At 37.8% G+C, this 18,919-nt stretch overlaps 3 protein-coding genes across 4 annotated transcripts; 1 reads left to right on the top strand and 2 right to left on the bottom strand.

Annotated features, from left to right (window-relative positions):
• Positions 1–1,504: 1,504 nt before the first annotated feature.
• Positions 1,505–2,975, bottom strand: LOC119082544. Its single transcript, XM_037192053.1, has 3 exons — positions 2,775–2,975; positions 2,286–2,682; positions 1,505–2,224 (listed from the first exon to the last, which is right to left on the bottom strand). Exons 1-3 carry the CDS (start codon positions 2,880–2,882, stop codon positions 1,575–1,577), a joined length of 1,155 nt encoding a protein of 384 aa, XP_037047948.1. The 5' UTR covers positions 2,883–2,975; the 3' UTR covers positions 1,505–1,574.
• A 3,113-nt stretch (positions 2,976–6,088) lies between these two features.
• On the top strand, positions 6,089–8,132 carry LOC119082527 (RING-type E3 ubiquitin-protein ligase PPIL2). Its single transcript, XM_037192040.1, has 4 exons — positions 6,089–6,219; positions 6,451–7,402; positions 7,458–7,609; positions 7,678–8,132. Exons 1-4 carry the CDS (start codon positions 6,188–6,190, stop codon positions 8,108–8,110), a joined length of 1,569 nt encoding a protein of 522 aa, XP_037047935.1. The 5' UTR covers positions 6,089–6,187; the 3' UTR covers positions 8,111–8,132.
• A 179-nt stretch (positions 8,133–8,311) lies between these two features.
• On the bottom strand, positions 8,312–10,571 carry LOC119082640 (platelet glycoprotein Ib alpha chain). 2 transcript variants are annotated; one of them, XM_037192207.1, is made up of 4 exons: positions 10,090–10,571; positions 9,364–9,812; positions 8,648–9,300; positions 8,312–8,583 (listed from the first exon to the last, which is right to left on the bottom strand). In XM_037192207.1, exons 1-4 carry the CDS (start codon positions 10,312–10,314, stop codon positions 8,381–8,383), a joined length of 1,530 nt encoding a protein of 509 aa, XP_037048102.1. In that variant the 5' UTR covers positions 10,315–10,571; the 3' UTR covers positions 8,312–8,380. The 2 variants fall into 2 exon arrangements, with proteins under 2 accessions (XP_037048102.1, XP_037048103.1); XM_037192208.1 differs by having other exon boundaries at positions 9,931–10,557.
• Positions 10,572–18,919: the final 8,348 nt, after the last annotated feature.

Raw genomic sequence — 18,919 nt, 5'->3', positions numbered from 1 at the left:
ACCAGCTGAATATCACCAGCTGGTGTACAAACAAAAACACTTTGTATTGTATACAATTCAAAGACAACCTACACAGAGTGCATTTCTACGTTAACGTCATCTACGCGCACATAACACGTATGAATGAAGTAAACACATTGTTAAGAATGTGTTTTGATTGTTTATCATACAATAAGTGTGTGTTAGCAGATCCAGCTGGTGATATTCAGCTGGTGCTCATTCTGCATATGAAAAATATTGGTTACCGATTATCGCCCGTTCTGACGTAAGACTCTTGACTTTTAGTCAAGGGATTTTTCCCGATTTCCCTCAAATTTATACAAATTTATCTGATTTTCCACGAATCTTCCTAATTTTCCTCATTTTCTGCAAATTTCCACGAATTTCCCTGATTTTCCACAAATTTCCCTAATTTTCCACGAATTTTCCACAAATTTTCCTGATTTACTACAAATTTCCGTCATTTTCCTGATTTTCCACTAACTTTCCTAACTTTTTCTGATTTACCACAAATTTCCACGAATTTTCCAGAATTTCCATACCTACCAACTTATGACTTATACCTATGATTTCGTACGTAGTCGACTTATAACTTACGACTTATGACCATCTGACTTATAACTTATAAAATCAGATTTATGAGTGAGTGAGATAAGTCACTTGCGCAATCCTTCTAGCAATATAATAAAGGGCCATTGAAAATTATAGACTGGGAGCCTCACCATCACCACACTATTACCACATTCGTATCATTCCTCTATTATTGTGGGATCGTGACCTTTCTGTTTTTTTTTTGTTAATATTTCTTCTTGGCTGTAAGAGCCGTAAGAGTATATTATTGTCTGGCTCAAATATTTTTTTATTGAGATGGTTTTATTTCGAGCCGAATATTTCGAGGAATATTTCCCATAAACAAAAAAAAATCCCGGCGAGACAGAACGGTATTTGGTCATTAAGAATAATAAACTACCGGTAGAAAAAACGGAAGTACCGATAAAAAATAATAAATTACCGATGGAATATAATAGACTACCGATAACAAATAATAAATTACAGATAGAATATATTGAACTACCGATAGAATATAATGAATGATCGATAAAAAATAATAGATTACCGATAAAGAGTGATTAACGATCGATAAAGATCCCAACTTATCGGTATTTTAGTACTTTTTATCGGTAAAAAATTATCGGTAGTTTTGAATATTTTTATCGGTACTTGTGGATTTCCTATCGATCATTTATTATTTTCTATCGGTACCATATTTATCGGTCATTTATTACTTTTTATCGGTAGTTTTGAATTAATTTATCGGTCGTTTATTAGTATCCAACCTAAATTACTTATAAATGAAATCAGAGGATCTTGAAGTTGCCATGTACCGTAATCTGTCGCTTCCAGGTTTTTATTTTAAAATTTGAAGAGGGGCAAATGTTGTGTGAAGTCTAGGATTATGAAGGGGTCGGTGCAAGGGAACACAGTAAATATGAAAAGTACCATGTACATGCCACGGTGTGGCAAAAAAAAAAACTTTTATTTTATCGATTCATTTCTGTGCAATATTTCTTTCCTTACGTACGAGGTCGTCTCATTTTTGTATTCAATTTTGGCTCAACGAAACTGACCGGACATGCACTTCTCTTTGGCCTACCACTGCTTGAAATTGACATTGTTGATCTTCTAGTCATTCGAACCGAATCGTTCGACTTTACTGGTGTGCTGTTCCTCTTGTCTACTTCAGTTTGTGTGGCACTCCTTTTACGTTTGTATGGGGTGCTGGAAACTAGCTCTGGAGTTTTCGGGTCGTCGAAAGAATTTTCTTCAGCCGTCCGCTTGTGTGTACGGCGCTGTGTGATGAATTTTTCTTTTAACGGAGTCGAAGACCTTTGGCTTGATTCAGTGGCACGTGTACGGATGGTTGTTGAATCGCTTCCAGTAGTCAGTGGGCTATTCACGTGGGTGATATTCAGCTTTGTACCGAGAAAACTGGATGGCCGTTCGTTTTCCTTGTCGGAATTCATGCTTGCCATTTCGGAAGAGTCAGACATTGAATTTCGAGCAACAATTGTTTTTGATGCATCTGATCCGCAAGTCGTTTCATTTGTTGTTGTTACCTCGGATACGTTTGACTCATGCGTTGATGTGACCAATGAAATTTGTTCCGAATAGCTGGTCTCAATGTCGTCTTCACTTTCTTCGTTTATCGTGTTTAGGTTGGACGCTACGGAAATTGATGTGAAATTCTTACAAATATTTCTGTCGATCGGTAGCCTAAAACTTACGGTTCTCATCTAGTATATTGGGCTGTTTGCTGGATGGTTCCGATCTGCTCACCCGTGGTGGAACATTCTCACGATCGTCGTCATTTGAGGGAGAGTTCACTATTGTTGAATGCTGTTCGGTTACTCTGCCTGTCGTTTCAGCGTCGACATTCTCATCATCGCTGCCGAACACGCCGGTTAATTTATTGGCATAGGATTGCAGTTCTGTCGTTAACACTTCCACATGCTTAATATGCATGGCCTGCAATTTTGTGAACTTTTTTCGCCATTCCGCTATTTCGGCACGATTGCCGGTCAACTCGTTGCGATAGGTTAGATTCTCCAAATTCAGCTCTTTGTTATTGTTTCGCAGTCTGGCATTTTCGGCTCGTAGTACGACCAGTGTTTTACTGAGCTCCTATGGACAGAAAATATTGTCGACTTACAATAACATATCAAAATGCATTAGCCGTAGACCTATGTGTTTCATGGAAAGCAAAGTCTGTTTACCTTATTAATCAGCATGTATTGTGTGAGCTTATTGTCGGATTCGTTGCATCCAATGCTGTCATCATTCGTTACATTGCTGCTTTCATTCGAATCGCTCTCGTCCATCATAAAACGAGTAAACAAAATTTATCAGTTGAACAACAAAAAGTATTTCAAATAAACGATATTTATATGGCGTCGTCAATGACTATGAAACTGCCAAAATTGACAGCTGGCGAACGGGGCGAAAACCGGAGATCAGAGCCATCAAATGTTTGTAGCCATGCCGAAATTGACAAGAACGTATCTTTCTTTTTCTATTTAAATTTATTGGTTCTGTTAGGTTTTTCCAACCACAACTATGGCCAACTAATGGAATAATGTGTTAAATGCACGATTACTTCTTCCAAGCAACTGAAACTATATATAAGGTATGGTCTAATGTCAGAATTTGCATGGAGCGGAGAAAATATCGATTTCGGTTATTTTATCAATGAAAGTAAATAGATAGGTATGGCCAAACGTTCAAATTTGTTCTAGCCGGAGCACATACGGATTTGCAGGGCGCCACCTCAGACGAACTCATTTCTAGTGAAAATTTCCACTAGAAATGAGTTCGTTTGAGGTGGCGCCATGCAAATCCGTATGTGCTCCGACTTGTATGGACTTGCCATACCTACTTATCTACTTTCATTGTATTTTATCGCCAGACGAACTCTTTCTTCATTAAAATTTAACCAAATCTATAGCTTTGTTCCAGGGTCATTTCGAAATGTCAAATTTCATCCACAGAAGGCAACTTAACCTCAACTTTCAGGTTGACGAAAATTGTAAAGAAAAATTTTACAAAGAAATTAGTTAACATTTAGGTTATTTTCGTCTCTGTGGATGAAATAGTTGTCGTTCGTGTTGTCAAAGTTCGGGTTTACGGTTTTTTGGAACAAACCTATTGAGTTCAACAAATAAACAAACTTAACCTCGCTTCCAGAAAATTGGAAATTTTAAACATTTAAACATTTAAACATCAAGGATGAAAAATAGTTGGCAGTTGGCTCTCATATTTTACGTCAACATTTTTCAATCATTTTGCATTGGTTTATTTTTCAGACATTTTTCACGAACTGTGAAATATTCTTGAGGTTATATGTCTTCTTCAAGATACGGTACTCTAAAACGTAATCACTCGCTGTAAACTTTGGGAGGTCACGCAGATCGCCATTTTATAGAGGTGTGACGCAGGTCCTGTTATCCACTTACAAAAGAACTGATATCGGTGTTGGTGACGCTTACAGATTCTACACGCAAAAAGATATGCGTCACAAATGGCAGCTGATGAGCAAAGTACGCGAAAGTTTTATCAACAAAAATCTTACCAGAAAAATTTTAGGAATAAAAAAGTTTGCGTCAAAAAGTAGCAGATGATTCGGCTTTCTTCCGTTTGAATTCCATTCATTAAAGGAATATATTTCACAATTATAAAAATTTTCCTTCCTCAACATCTGCCACTTGTGACGCAAACTTTTTTATTTTAATTTTCTTCCTAAAATTTTTCTGGTAAGATAAAACTTTCGCGTACTTTGCTCATCAGCTGCCATTTGTGACGCATATCTTTTTGCGTGTAGAATCTGTAAGCGTCACCTACACCGATATCAGTTCTTTTGTAAGTGGATAACAGGACTTGCGTCACACCTCCACTGCAAGTGGTTTTGGGCGATATCAGCTCCTTTGTAAGTTGTGATTTTTTAGAATTGGGTCGAAGATAATAGACAATTATACTATGCAGTTTGAACGAAAATATTCTTCTTAGAAAACTGTATAACTTTCTCTTTGATCTCAACCTTCCAGCTTTCATTTGACGAAAATCGAAAATTTTACGGAATTCAAAAATTTGATGAAAATCGAAAAGTCTAAAATCGAAAAATTCACGAATATCGAAAATTTGACCAAAATCGAAAATTTGAGGCACTTAAAACGCTCATAGCTCCCAAATAAGCGATTTTTTAAGAAAACCATGAAACACGTGTCGACTAGAATGTAAAACTCTATCAATTTGTCTTTTAAACGAACTTTCTATCTGCAGTATTTTCCGAGTTATGGCTGACATAGCTCGCACTTAAAACGCCCATATCTCCAAAATAAGCGACTTTTTAGGGAAACCATGAAACACGCATCGACTAGAATCTAAAACTCTATAACTTTGTCTTTTACACGAAGTTTCCACCTGCCGTATTTTCCGAGTTATGGATGACATAGTTCGCACTTAAAACGCTCATAGCTCCCAAATAGAAGACTTTTTAGGAAAACCATGAAACACGTGTCGACTGAAATCTGAAACTCTATAAATTTGTCTTTTAAACGAACTTTCTATCTGCCATATTTTCCGAGTTATAGGTTCCATAGCTCAATAGCTTAACACGCTCATAACTCCGAAATTATAAGCTTTTATAAAAATTCCCTCAAATTAGTTTCTTAGAATTACGTCCTTAACATACCCTGAAAATTTCAGCCAAATCCGCCGGTAAATTCAAAAGTTTCGGTTAACAGAGTGACAAAGTGACAGAGTGACAAAGGTTGGTAAAATTCATCAATTTCAAAATGTATGAAAATGAATTTCTTCATACAAATTTCTGCAAATTTCCAAGTTTTGAAATTTAATATCTCGGCCAAATTTTAACCTTATGAGGCGTGTGATAGCTCGTTGAACTCGTATGGACGCCCAGATTACGAATAAAATACTTTGGGGGTAGTAGGAGCAAAGGGGGAAAAGTCAAAAAGTTCGTGTATAATATGTTCCTCAGTCCTGCGGAAAATTTTTTTGGTCAAATTTTTCAGTGTGAACGGACTTGCGTCACGGCCCTTCACTAACGTAGGGCAATGATATACTTGTCAAAATATTTCTTTCTCATTCATCATAACACTATAGACTGATGATATAAAAAATCTCGTCCAACCGTCCGAATTCATCTTCTCTAAACGTACCCATACCACAAGCTGATGATATAGTGTGTTATGATGAAAGAGAAGAAGATATTTTGACAGGTACCTCAAGGAAAGTTAAAATAAACTGCTCTTCTGTCCTCTCGCTCTCAACGTATCACGTTGAAAGAGAAGCAAATACTTTGACAAGTACCCCAAGGCAAGTTATAATAACTAGTCTTCGGTTTTCTCGCTCTGATCATACAGTCTATAAGGAAATATAATTTAGACCAGTTATTTTAACTTGCCTTGGGGGATATGTCAAATATTTATATGAACATATGCCGTAACAGTCTATGTGGCTCAATTCATGGCGAAGACTTGACTTAAACACGGCTGCAGGTATGACAGTTGTCTCTGACAGATCTCCAAAAATTGTAGCTGTCACATTTTGTTTCAGTCGTAATCCTACTTTTTGTTTACATATAAATTTACGTTCGCAGAAACATTAATTCAAAATGGGTAAAAGGCAACATCAGAAGGACAAAATGTAAGTTTTCAGAACCGCTCCACTTTCACACAACCATTTTTCATATACAAGGTCAGGTCAAAGCATTGAAATGTCGGGGATCCAGGAGACACCATCTCTCAAGCTTGCTCCTTAGGACAATCAATGTTCAACTCCAAAATTCTGCCTCTTCTCAATCATTTCCATCATCTGGAGCCGCTTGTAAAAGTAAATGGTCCGCGAGTTTCTGATTGCATTTTCTCGTTAAAACAGGTACCTTACGTACACGGAATGGTCCCAATTCTATGGCGGAAAGAAGACTGAGTCGAGTGAAAATGAGCACATCAAATTCAAACGATTGCCATTTTTCCATTGTACCATCACAATGGCCCCGTTTGAGAATCCGTATTGTGACACCGACGGCAACATATTCGAACTGGAGGCGATACTGGCGTTTCACAAGAAATACAAAATCAATCCAATCACCGGCAAACCATTGGCCGTTAAGGATTTGATTAAATTGACATTTTACAAAAACTCCGACGATGCATACCATTGCCCATCGCTATTCAAACCGTTCACCAAGAATTCGCACATTGTTGCCATTGGCACCACCGGAAATGTTTTCTCATTCGAGGCCGTCGATCAGCTGAACATTAAGACAAAAAATTGGAAAGATTTGGTGAACGATGAGGCGTTCACTCGCAAAGATATAATAACGATACAGGATCCGTCTGCGCTCGAAAAATTTAACATTTCCACCTTTCACCACATCAAGAGAAAACTGCGCGTCGAAACGGAAGAGGAGAAATTGGAGAAGAAAGATCCACAGGGGCGATTGAAAACGGTGTCGGCTGAAACGAAGGACATTTTACAGCAATTGGAAAAGGATTATAAGCCAGCTGTCGCAGAGGCAACAACATCTCGAGAAGTAGCCGACAAGTTTAACGCTGCTCACTACTCGACAGGAGCTGTTGCAGCTAGTTTTACCAGCACTGCAATGGTTCCAGTGTTTAATCACGAAGCTGCCATTCTGGCCGATCATGAAGTCAGGTACGAGCGGGTGAAGAAAAAGGGTTACGTTCAATTGGTCACAAGTCACGGGCCGCTGAACATCGAACTGTATTGCAATTTGGTACCGAAAACTTGTGAGAATTTCATGCGTCATTGCCAAGACGGGTATTACAATGGGACGCTGTTCCACCGTTCGGTGAAAAATTTCATGGTGAGAACTTCTAACTCTAGTTAGCTGTTGCGGTTCTTTACTCTTTACTTTGCAGATTCAGGGTGGCGATCCGAAAGGTACCGGAAAAGGTGGTCAATCGATCTGGGGCAAGGGATTCGAAGATGAAATAAAACCTCAACTGTCACACACAGGACGAGGAATCGTGTCAATGGCTAATTCGGGTCCCAACACGAACGGTTCTCAATTGTAAGTGTGACCATTGTCAGTACCGACTCCCTTCGGTTGAAAATAATTTTTCTCTTTTTCCCACACAGTTTCATAACGTACCGGTCATGCAAGAATTTGGATGGTCATCACACAATATTCGGTAAACTGGTTGGCGGTATGGATTCGCTGAACGAGATGGAAAAGATTGAAGTGGACAAGAATGATCGGCCTATCGAAAACATTCACATCCTGAAGGTTCATGTCTTCGTCGATCCGTTTGTGGAGGCCGACGAACAATTGGCTAAAGAAAGGGAAGACGAAATCGAGAAGCAACGTAAGGCGATCGAAGATGAAGCGAAGCGAAAGCAACAGAAAAATCAGCCGTTGAAAGTGTACCGGGATGGTATCGGTAAATACTTGAACATCGGTGGTAGCAGTAGTAAGAAGACGACAGTGGACAATGTTGACGATGTGACGGTGGCAAAGAAACAGAAGCGAAAGGATGCGTCGTATAAATTTGAGAATTTCAGTTCGTGGTGAATAAAACCGACTTGCAAGTGAATTTTAGAGAATTTTTATGATTTGGACGGGAAACGTGAATTGAGGACTGGCTTCGTTGGAACCGAGTCATTTTGGTCAAAGCTTTGTCCCTAAAAAATCGAGAATTCAGCGAAAAGGGTAAGTGAGATAAGTTAGTGTCGCTAGTCGTTCTGATGAACACCCAGACGTTAGATGGCAATAAATTCTTTGTTCAGTTTGTGTGAAGCAATTACTCCATTTATTCTCGGTAATCACGTGCGGAATGATATTTTACGATTTATCAGCATCGACAGCGGTACTATTGTTCGGATCACTTGTACCGTTGCTGGCCATTTTCGTCAGTACACTCAACAATTTCTTTCCAATATTTTGCTCAAACTCAAATCTTTGTCTCTCGATCTTCAGTCGTTGTTTGCTTATACCAAGCGATTCGTTCTGGATGTTAATCAGCCGATGCAATAGACCTTTAAAGCCTGCAGAAGAGGACACATGAACTAATTGACTATCAACCGCAGTATAATGATAGTTCCCACTTACCGCGAGTTTCGTTCCGACTTTCTCGGTTAGAAATGAATGACTTGTTTATCTGCACATTGCCACCGATTCCGTTCCGTTGAGTCAAACTCTCGGTCGTTGGTAATTTATTGACCGTTTTGCTACTATCTACGATTCCTGTCGTGGTGGTCAGTTTGGTCGCCGTTGTTGTTACGGTTTTCGGCAGCAGTAACGGTGGAGTTTGCTGCGTGGGTAATCGTTTCGGCGTTTGCAGTGCATTTACCAGCAACACTTTCATTGGCACACCGTTACTGGTCGTTGTGTACACGGTTTGAGTGCCAGATGCTGATTTGGCGCAGAACAATTGAGGACTAAAATTCAGCGATGATTGCGGAAGGGATGTGGCGGTAGGTTTCATGAGAATGTTTGTCGGTACCAACGAAATTTTACTGGACTGAGTGGTGGGCTTGATAACGACTGGTGCTGTCGTTGTTACCGTTGATGTGATAGCGGTTGGCGTCGGGGTTGATACAGGAGTTGGAGTGGCTGGTGTTGACGGAGGCGATTGTTTGATTTTGATGTCGCTTATTTTCGGAGATGTTGCCCGTTTCTTTGATTCCAGCTGCTGGTTGCTTGCTAACTGAAGGTATTGTGACAGTTTCGGGAAAATGTCATCGGCGTCCGCGACATCACTCCTAGAAATTATATCGAAAAATCAGAACTTTCGCTTTCACATCCGGATAATTTTGACTACTTACGCTGCTTCATCATCGATGTCAATCGGTTCCTCTTTTGGTACTAGCGACGCATCCTCGAAATCCATTTCACCGTCATCATCCTCATCATACTCATTGTTATCGTCATCATCTTCATCATCTGGCTCTTCTTCGACCGACAGCAAATCTTCCGGTCTCAATTCATTCGAGTCGTCTTCCGCTTCCATTTTCTTAATCCACGAATATTTCGCGTCCTGCGAATTAGTTTTTTGTTGTTGCAGTGCGTTGTACAGGTGTGGTTGCTGGACCCGATTGCCGAATACCGGACGGGTTATAATCTCTTCCATTGCCTGATAATGCTTCCATGTGGGCTCGGATATGACGCCTAATTCGACGTCTTTTTTGATGCGATTGTAGAAGCATTTTAGGTTCTTGATTCTGGTGTTGATTTCTTCGGCCGAACGGTAGTATCCGTGCTCGCGCATTTTGTCCTATTGAATAAAACACGAACTTAGGATAAAAATGGTTTTTAGGCCTACAGCTTGTTGTAAGTTCAGTCGAGACCTAACTGTGTCCTACACAAACAAAAAATAATTTTCAGATTGTTACCTTGAACCGATTGCACCTTGAAACAATAAATGGGAAAACTGTTTAAAACGGGCTTGAAAATGAAAACAAAAAACGTAAACATAACCCCGCCGAACAACGTCACATTTCCCCATATTCCCAAGGTTGATATGCATATGCTGCAAAAACATAAAGACTCACAGCCAATTTCTGTATAACGGGATGCTTCTTGTGTGTGGTGATTAATGTTTTCTGTACAACCGGATCGCCCCATAACGATATCAACAATTTCGTCTCTTCGGTCTCGAAGTTTGGATTGCGCGCATGCGGTTTCTTACTGTTACCGCTACCGACTAACACTTTATTATTCGAAATCCACAGTTCGCATTTTCTTTTAGCCATTCTCTTCATTTCGCTTCTTTGCATTGAATGGAAATTTGTTCAACGATATACCAAGACTTAAGTGTTGCACTACAAAATAATGATTGACCGGATGATATTCACTGGCGAGTTCACCAAATTGAAAAAAAAAAAATTTTTTGACCACAGCACTTTAATCTGAATTGGTTCAAGCTAAATCCCTCACTCAACTAAACAGGAAAAAAAAACACGAAAGGCGAGTGCGATGGTAAGGTAAAGTACGAAACATGTTAGTTGAAAGGGTAGTTGGTGCGCAAGATCTGCGTTTGCGCAAACGCAATCATTTTTCAATTCAAACCATTCCGTACTTTGGTTCTGCTTGGGCTTATGACGTATAAGCCGATCAATACTCAAAGTTGTCTTGGCATCTCTTTCTCTCAATTAAACTTTTTGCTATAATTTTAGCGTTAGTAAACTCTCTCTCTACATTCAAATGCAATCGACGGCTCTCTATATCGTCGACCATCAAAGTCGTGTGCATTATTACTTTATACCATCGTGAATGATGCATTGTAGGGTTAGATGGGTTGGATGTTGAAAATTGTTTTTTGTTAGACGAATTTCATGCGCCGATTTAATAGAAATTTCGTTCTATATTGGATGGTATGATGTAAGGTTTGATATGCTCATAGCAGAGCTGTGATTATGCGTTAAATTAGTGTCCCTGGAGTCATAATTGGAAATTAGGAAGTGAGAGTTTTGTTGTTATGCGAAATAGGAATAAGATTATTAGTTATTTCAATAAAAGTATGTCAGTTAGATCTGAGCACCTTCGTGCTGAAATGTCTCTGTAAATTGTAGACCTTTAGAACAGAACTTTTTACAGCCATCACTCTGTAATAATTTGGTTGTTCTTTTCAACAATTTCCGGGTTCAAAAATCAGCACATTCTCGAGTAAAAATGAAAGTTGCGTAAACGTTCGAAAAACGTAGTTGTACGTCGTCACAGACATTAGATTTGAGGCTACGTATTTCGAACTTTTGGGATTTTTACGAGGGTTAGAAATCAGCCTATAGGTTTCGGGGTCGTTCAAAAATTACGTCGTAGGGCTTGTGTGACAGTTGACACTCCATACATTTTTTGAAAAGTCCCATATATTTTGCGTGACAGGAGGAGGGAGTTTCATAAAAATGAAGACTTTAGCGTAACGTAATTTTTGAATATTTAAATTGTCTCCTGTCCAATTAGCGGACCTGCTTAGGCTGAAAAATGGGCTTAATCGTGCATCTTAGAAAATCGTTATAACGATGATTGTAGGTTGTTCCGTATCGATTACTGATTCTAAATTGATGTGGGGCCAAGACGGCAGCTCAATGGTTCTCTGGTGAGCGGCCGTTATGTCCCTTTTTTTCTATGATTTTTCATTCGTAAGCGAGAAGAGATGTCAATCCACTTCCAAAGGATAAGTTATAGAGAAAAGTCTAAATTTTTTTTTGGTGAAATTTATTTTTTGACATTTGAATCCAAAATGGCGGAAAAAATTGGTCAAAGTCGAAAAATATTTTTTTCTCAAAGGAAAATCTCTGAAACTGATAGAAAGACTAAAAATTCGCAAAAATTTTCTTCAAAAGGTTTATAGAGAATTTAAAGAGCTACGTTTTCTTTTTTTATTGATTGAAATCGGGCAGCTCGTTCCGGAGACATGTCCGTAACAGTGAAGTCACCACATGCTCTTCATGTAAAAATACATCGAAATTATTATTTCTTTAGAGTAAATAATCATACGTATTTCCATGACAATCGACCTAAAGTTGTATTTTATGTAAATTTTAGTAACTCAAGGCGTAACCGAGTTTCATATTTTCACGAAAACATGCTCCCTGTTCTAGAATTTAAGGATTTTGAAGGATCTTTGGGTTTTTTGGATTCTCTTCAGGATTTATTGAACTGTTGAGGTGGTCAGTTCCTAAAATTATGTCACTGCTCATGCACAATATGTTCCCAGCTCTAGAACGTAAGTATTATGAAGGATATCTGAGATTTTATTGGGTTCCCTTCTGGACTTTTGGGATTGTTGAGGTTATATTATGTTAGTTCCTAAAATTCCACCACCTTACATGGTATACTATGCTATCAGTTCAAGAATTTGAGTAATTTGAAGGATTTGTCAAGTTTTTCTGGGTTTCCTTCTGGTCTTCTGGTGTTAATGAGATGGTAGTATTTTGGTTCTCAAAATTCCTCCATCCAACATGGTCTACTATCTTCCCAGTTCTAGAGTTTTGAGGTTTCTTAGGATATCGTTTGAACTTACGGGATTGTTAAGATGACTCTCAATAATCCTGAATATCCAGATGATGTACCATAATGGTTAAATTTTAGGATCTGACCAGTTCTATAATCCAAAAAGTCCAGAAGGAAACCCAGAAAAACTTGACAAATCCTTCAAATTACTCAAATTCTAGAACTGATAGCATGGTATACTATGTAAGGTGGTGGAATTTTAGGAACTAACATAATATAACCTCAACAATCCCAAAAGTCCAGAAGGGAACCCAATAAAATCTCAGATATCCTTAATAATACTTACGTTCTAGAGCTGGGAACATATTGTGCATGTGCAGTGACATAATTTTAGGAACTGACCCACTACCACCTCAACAGTTCAATAAATCCTGAAGAGAATCCAAAAAACCCAAAGATCCTTCAAAATCCTTAAATTCTAGAACAGGGAGCATGTTTTCGTGAAAATATGAAACTCGGTTACGCCTTGCGTTACTAAAATTTACAGAAAATACAACTTTAGGTCGATTTTCATGGAAATACGTATGATTATTTACTCTAACGAAAAAAATAATAATTTCGATGTATTTTTCCATGAAGAGCATATGGTGACTTCACTGTTACGGACATATCTCCGGAACGAGCTGCCCGATTTCAATCAATAAAAAACGAAAACGTAGCTCTTTAAATTCTCTATAAACCTTTTGAAGAAAATTTTTGCGAATTTTTAGTCTTTCTATCAGTTTCAGAGATTTTCCTTTGAGAAAAAATATTTTTCGACTTTGACCAATTTTTTCCGCCATTTTGGATTCAAATGTCAAAAAATAAATTTCACCAAAAAAAAATTTAGACTTTTCTCTATAACTTATCCTTTGGAAGTAGATTGATATCTCTTCTCGCTTACGAATGAAAAATCATAGAAAAAAAGGGACATAACGGCCGCTCACCAGAGAACCATTGAGCTGCCGTCTTGGCCCCACATCAATTTATAATCAGGAATTGATACGGAACAACATACAATCATCGTAATAACGATTTTCAAAGATGCACGATTTTTTGCCTAAGCAGGTCCACTAAATTAGCTAATTGTAAGAAAAATGAAATTTAAATTCGTTTCACGATTTCAATAGATACTTCCGACGAAATAGCAATATTTTGCTTATAATTCATCAATTGAGCACGTCCGCGTGTGCAAAATATGTTTTCTTCCCGGTATCCGAGTCAAGATTTCCCGGATTTCCCGGTATCCAAAAATGTAAAAGTGACTTCCCGCTACATACATTTCCCGCTGGTTTCTGCAGCTATAATTCGATTTCCCGGTATCCTAAAAAAAGTTTCAGAAATTTCCCGGTATTCTGATGGATACCACGGATACACATAATTTGCACACGCGAGCACGTCACGTTTTTGCATTAATTTATGTATGAACGATCCCTTTTAGATTTTGTACATTCAGAAAAAATCTGAACTTTTATGTGGATCTTAAGACACAGGTGCCAAGTAGAAGGAGAAGTAAATGGTCATCCACATGATGTTCGAATTTTCTTAAACTTTATGACGCCTCACTTAAAGTCGGACTCCAATTCGTGGAACGCTAAAAATAACCCAATCGTCTTGAAGAGAACTCGCGTGGAGATCGTTAAGTGTCATACAACAGTAAGGAGCTTATCTGGGGCTGAATTTCTGAACAGGTCAACTTCAGGCTCGATTCTGAACTCAATTCAGGTCTAAACCTGAAGTTGACCTGTTTGAGGATGGAACGTAGAATACGGTTTCTTCTGTAGTACCAGTATTTGTACCGAAAAGCGGTAACCTTCAGCAACAATTCAGGACCCTTTTCGATATCCACCTGAGCTCCGTGTTCCCTCAAAACCATTGGGGAATTTTTTGTGAGACCTGAATTAGACCTGTTCGGAGTTTTTCCACAATTTGTGTTTTGACGTGCTTTTTTATTAATGGCACTCAAAGACTTCCAACAACTACCTATCGTCACTCTATTAATTTATTCACAATCCTTCATTTATTCCGTTGTCGAAGAAAGCTCGCTTCATTCAACGAACAAAGATATTCTCTTGTTGTTCCATTTCATCTCTAAATTTATCATCCACAATAGAACGACTTAAAGAGACACATAATCTCATTCAAACTCATCCAAAAAATTTAGTTTTTCGTCATTGAAATCAAAGCAACAACAATCTCTGAGTATAACGCCCGATAAAAAGATAAACAAATTCGGCGGAGAATCTATCCCGTATAGCGAAACATTAAAACACTCACAGCCAATTTCTGTATAACGGGATGCTTCTTGTGTGTGGTGATTAATGTTTTCTGTACAACCGGATCGCCCCATAACGATATCAACAATTTCGTCTCTTCCGTCTCGAAGTTTGGATTGCGCGCATGCGGTTTCTTACTGTTACCGCCACCGACTAAAACTTTATTATTCGAAATCCACATTTCACATTTTCTTTTGGCCATTCTCTTCATTTCGCTTCTTTGAATTTCAATGCAACGTTCAACGACAAATTGACTTAGATTTTCGAATACAATGTCGACACGTTGATCGACGGAAATTATGACGGACCGGTTCCAGACTATCACGAATTCAGGGAAATGAAAAGTTTTTCCAACACTTTAATCTAAATTGGTTCAAGCTAAACCCCTCACTCAACTAAACTACGACAGGCGAGTGTGTATGGTAAAGTACATACACCATTAGTCATTCACAAGGGTAGTTGGTGCGCAAGGTCTGCGTTTGCGCAAACGCAATTTAATGCTCAGTATTCAAAGTACTTTGTATATCTGATTTGAGCTTATGACGTATAAGCCGATCAATACTTAACATAATATAGTCTCTTGCATCTCTTTCTCTAATTTTAATTTTTCATTATTTATGTAGAATTGCCTCCCTAGAACTATATATATACACAACCAGAGTAGAGGGATTGGATATAAACCATCAAAGTCATGTGCATTATGGCTTTGTGTTCACATAACATTTTGAATGAATGATGCAGTAGGGTTGAATTCGATGCAGACCATTTATGTTTATACCGACTTGAATGCGCAGTTTTCAATGCGACTTCTGGGAAAAACAGTAGTATATATGGTTGTAAGGATAGAACGGTGTTATAGCAGGGAAAAATTGATGACAAAGTTGGTATAATTAGGCTTTATACTTAGCGCTGGAATATTGTTTCATTTAACTGTGTATGTGGATATATGAGACGCAAATAATTTATTTTGTGGCAGAAAAAGTTCGCGATAATTAGGTTATAGATTTGATTAGAATTGGATGAGCATTTCGCTGAGGAATCAACAGAGATTATGCTTCAAGAGTTGTTGAGTGGGTCGATTTTTTCGTTTTATTTTTAAAACACCTGAACCTTGGGTGCGTTCAGGCTGGTCCAGAGAATTCCTTTAATGGAAGAAACATTTTTAGCCCCGTACGAAGTACGAAGGGGCTTATAGGATTACGATGCCGTGTGTAATTGATGGAATTCGAAGCAGACGGTAAGGGCAAAATGTTTGCCTATGTTCATAGATGACGAATCCGCAATAAAAATTTGGGCCGTCTGTCCGTCTGTCCGTCTGTCTGTCACGTCGATATCTTGAGTAAATCAAATCCGATTTCAAAATTATTATTTTTTCACTGAAAGATAGTCAAAATACTGAGGCTAAGTTCGAAGATGGGCATATTCGGGTTGGCCCTTCGTGAGTTAGGGCCACCTAAGTGATTTAAGGTCTTTTGGTGATATTTATGGCAAAACAAACGATGGAAATGTAAATGATAGGTATTGTCAATACCAATCCAGGAAAAAAAAGTTTTTTAAAATCGGGTGAGTGGACCGTGAGTTAGGGCCTTAGAAGTGAAAAGCTACTAGGGCCCTATGTGTATTTTACATAGAACTCGAGTAAATTTCATCCGTTTTTCGTAATTTTTGTTTCATTTGAAAGATAATCGAACACCGAATAGAATGTTGCTGAAAAAAAATTAAATTTGGGTCCTTGGACTAAGGCCGCTACTAGGGCCCTATGTGTATTTTACATAGAACTCAAGTAAATTTAATCCGTTTTTCGTTATTTTTGTTTCATTTGAAAGATAATCGAACACCGAATAGAATGTTGTTGAAAAAAAAATTAAATTTGGGTCCTCGGACTAAGGCCGTTACTAGGGCCCTATGTGTATTTTACATATAACTCGAGCAAATTTCATCCGTTTTTCGTTATTTTTGTTTCATTTGAAAGATAATCGAACACCGAATAGAATGTTGCTGAAAAAAAATTAAATTTGGGTCCTTGGACTAAGGCCGCTACTAGGGCCCTATGTGTATTTTACATAGAACTCAAGTAAATTTAATCCGTTTTTCGTAATTTTTGTTTCATTTGGAAGGTAATCGAACGCTGAATAGAAAGTTGTTGAAAAAAAATTAAATTTGGGTCCTCGGACTAAGGCCGCTACTAGGGCCCTATGTGTATTTTACATATAACTCGAGCAAATTTCATCCGTTTTTCGTTATTTTTGTTTCATTTGAAAGATAATCGAACACCGAATAGAATGTTGTTGAAAAAAAAATTAAATTTGGGTCCTCGGACTAAGGCCGTTACTAGGGCCCTATGTGTATTTTACATATAACTCGAGCAAATTTCATCCGTTTTTCGTTATTTTTGTTTCATTTGAAAGATAATCGAACACCGAATAGAATGTTGCTGAAAAAAAATTAAATTTGGGTCCTTGGACTAAGGCCGCTACTAGGGCCCTATGTGTATTTTACATAGAACTCAAGTAAATTTAATCCGTTTTTCGTAATTTTTGTTTCATTTGGAAGGTAATCGAACGCTGAATAGAAAGTTGTTGAAAAAAAATTAAATTTGGGTCCTCGGACTAAGGCCGCTACTAGGGCCCTATGTGTATTTTACATATAACTCGAGCAAATTTCATCCGTTTTTCGTAATTTTTGTTTCATTTGAAAGATAATCGAACACCGAATAGAATGTTGTTGAAAAAAAATTAAATTTGGGTCCTCGGACTAAGGCCGCTACTAGGGCCCTATGTGTATTTTACATATAACTCGAGCAAATTTCATCCGTTTTTCGTTATTTTTGTTTCATTTGAAAGATAATCGAACACCGAATAGAATGTTGCTGAAAAAAAATTAAATTTGGGTCCTTGGACTAAGGCCGTTACTAGGGCCCTATGTGTATTTTACATATAACTCGAGTAAATTTAATCCGTTTTTCGTAATTTTTGTTTCATTTGGAAGGTAATCGAACGCTGAATAGAATGTTGTTGAAAAAAAATTAAATTTGGGTCCTCGGACTAAGGCCGCTACTAGGGCCCTATGTGTATATTACATACAACTCGAGTAAATTTCATCCGTTTTTCGTAATTTTTGCTTCATTTGAAAGATAATCGAACACCGAATAGAATGTTGTTGAAAAAAAAATTAAATTTGGGTCCTCGGACTAAGGCCTCTACTAGGGCCCTATGTGTATTTTACATATAACTCGAGTATATTTCATCCGTTTTTCGTTATTTTTGTTTCATTTGAAAGATAATCGAACACCGAATAGAATGTTGTTGAAAAAAAAATTAAATTTGGGTCCTCGGACTAAGGCCGTTACTAGGGCCCTATGTGTATTTTACATATAACTCGAGCAAATTTCATCCGTTTTTCGTTATTTTTGTTTCATTTGAAAGATAATCGAACACCGAATAGAATGTTGCTGAAAAAAAATTAAATTTGGGTCCTTGGACTAAGGCCGCTACTAGGGCCCTATGTGTATTTTACATAGAACTCAAGTAAATTTAATCCGTTTTTCGTAATTTTTGTTTCATTTGGAAGGTAATCGAACGCTGAATAGAAAGTTGTTGAAAAAAAATTAAATTTGGGTCCTCGGACTAAGGCCGCTACTAGGGCCCTATGTGTATTTTACATATAACTCGAGCAAATTTCATCCGTTTTTCGTAATTTTTGTTTCATTTGAAAGATAATCGAACACCGAATAGAATGTTGTTGAAAAAAAATTAAATTTGGGTCCTCGGACTAAGGCCGCTACTAGGGCCCTATGTGTATTTTACATATAACTCGAGCAAATTTCATCCGTTTTTCGTTATTTTTGTTTCATTTGAAAGATAATCGAACACCGAATAGAATGTTGCTGAAAAAAAATTAAATTTGGGTCCTTGGACTAAGGCCGTTACTAGGGCCCTATGTGTATTTTACATATAACTCGAGTAAATTTAATCCGTTTTTCGTAATTTTTGTTTCATTTGGAAGGTAATCGAACGCTGAATAGAATGTTGTTGAAAAAAAATTAAATTTGGGTCCTCGGACTAAGGCCGCTACTAGGGCCCTATGTGTATATTACATACAACTCGAGTAAATT

The sequence above is a fragment of the Bradysia coprophila genome, unplaced genomic scaffold (assembly GCF_014529535.1).
Source record: "Bradysia coprophila strain Holo2 unplaced genomic scaffold, BU_Bcop_v1 contig_476, whole genome shotgun sequence".
NCBI classification, from domain to species: Eukaryota; Metazoa; Arthropoda; class Insecta; order Diptera; family Sciaridae; genus Bradysia; species Bradysia coprophila.
Note: the sequence above shows the minus strand (reverse complement) of the source record. Positions and strands in the feature narration are given on the sequence as shown.

Bases quoted from the DNA above. Each gene is read 5' to 3' on its own strand.
- LOC119082544 (XM_037192053.1), bottom strand. From the start codon at position 2,882: ATGATGGACGAGAGCGATTCGAATGAAAGCAGCAATGTAACGAATGAT. The intron at 2,683-2,774 runs GTAAACAGACTT...TTCTGTCCATAG, and splicing joins AATACATGCTGATTAATAAG to GAGCTCAGTAAAACACTGGT. The intron at 2,225-2,285 runs GTAAGTTTTAGG...CAATTTCCGTAG, and splicing joins CAATATACTAGATGAGAACC to CGTCCAACCTAAACACGATA.
- LOC119082527 (XM_037192040.1), top strand. From the start codon at position 6,188: ATGGGTAAAAGGCAACATCAGAAGGACAAAAT. The intron at 7,403-7,457 runs GTGAGAACTTCT...TTTACTTTGCAG, and splicing joins GTTCGGTGAAAAATTTCATG to ATTCAGGGTGGCGATCCGAA. The intron at 7,610-7,677 runs GTAAGTGTGACC...TTTCCCACACAG, and splicing joins AACACGAACGGTTCTCAATT to TTTCATAACGTACCGGTCAT.
- LOC119082640 (XM_037192207.1), bottom strand. From the start codon at position 10,314: ATGCAAAGAAGCGAAATGAAGAGAATGGCTAAAAGAAAATGCGAACTG. The intron at 9,301-9,363 runs GTAAGTAGTCAA...TATAATTTCTAG, and splicing joins GACATCGATGATGAAGCAGC to GAGTGATGTCGCGGACGCCG. The intron at 8,584-8,647 runs GTAAGTGGGAAC...CCTCTTCTGCAG, and splicing joins AAGTCGGAACGAAACTCGCG to GCTTTAAAGGTCTATTGCAT.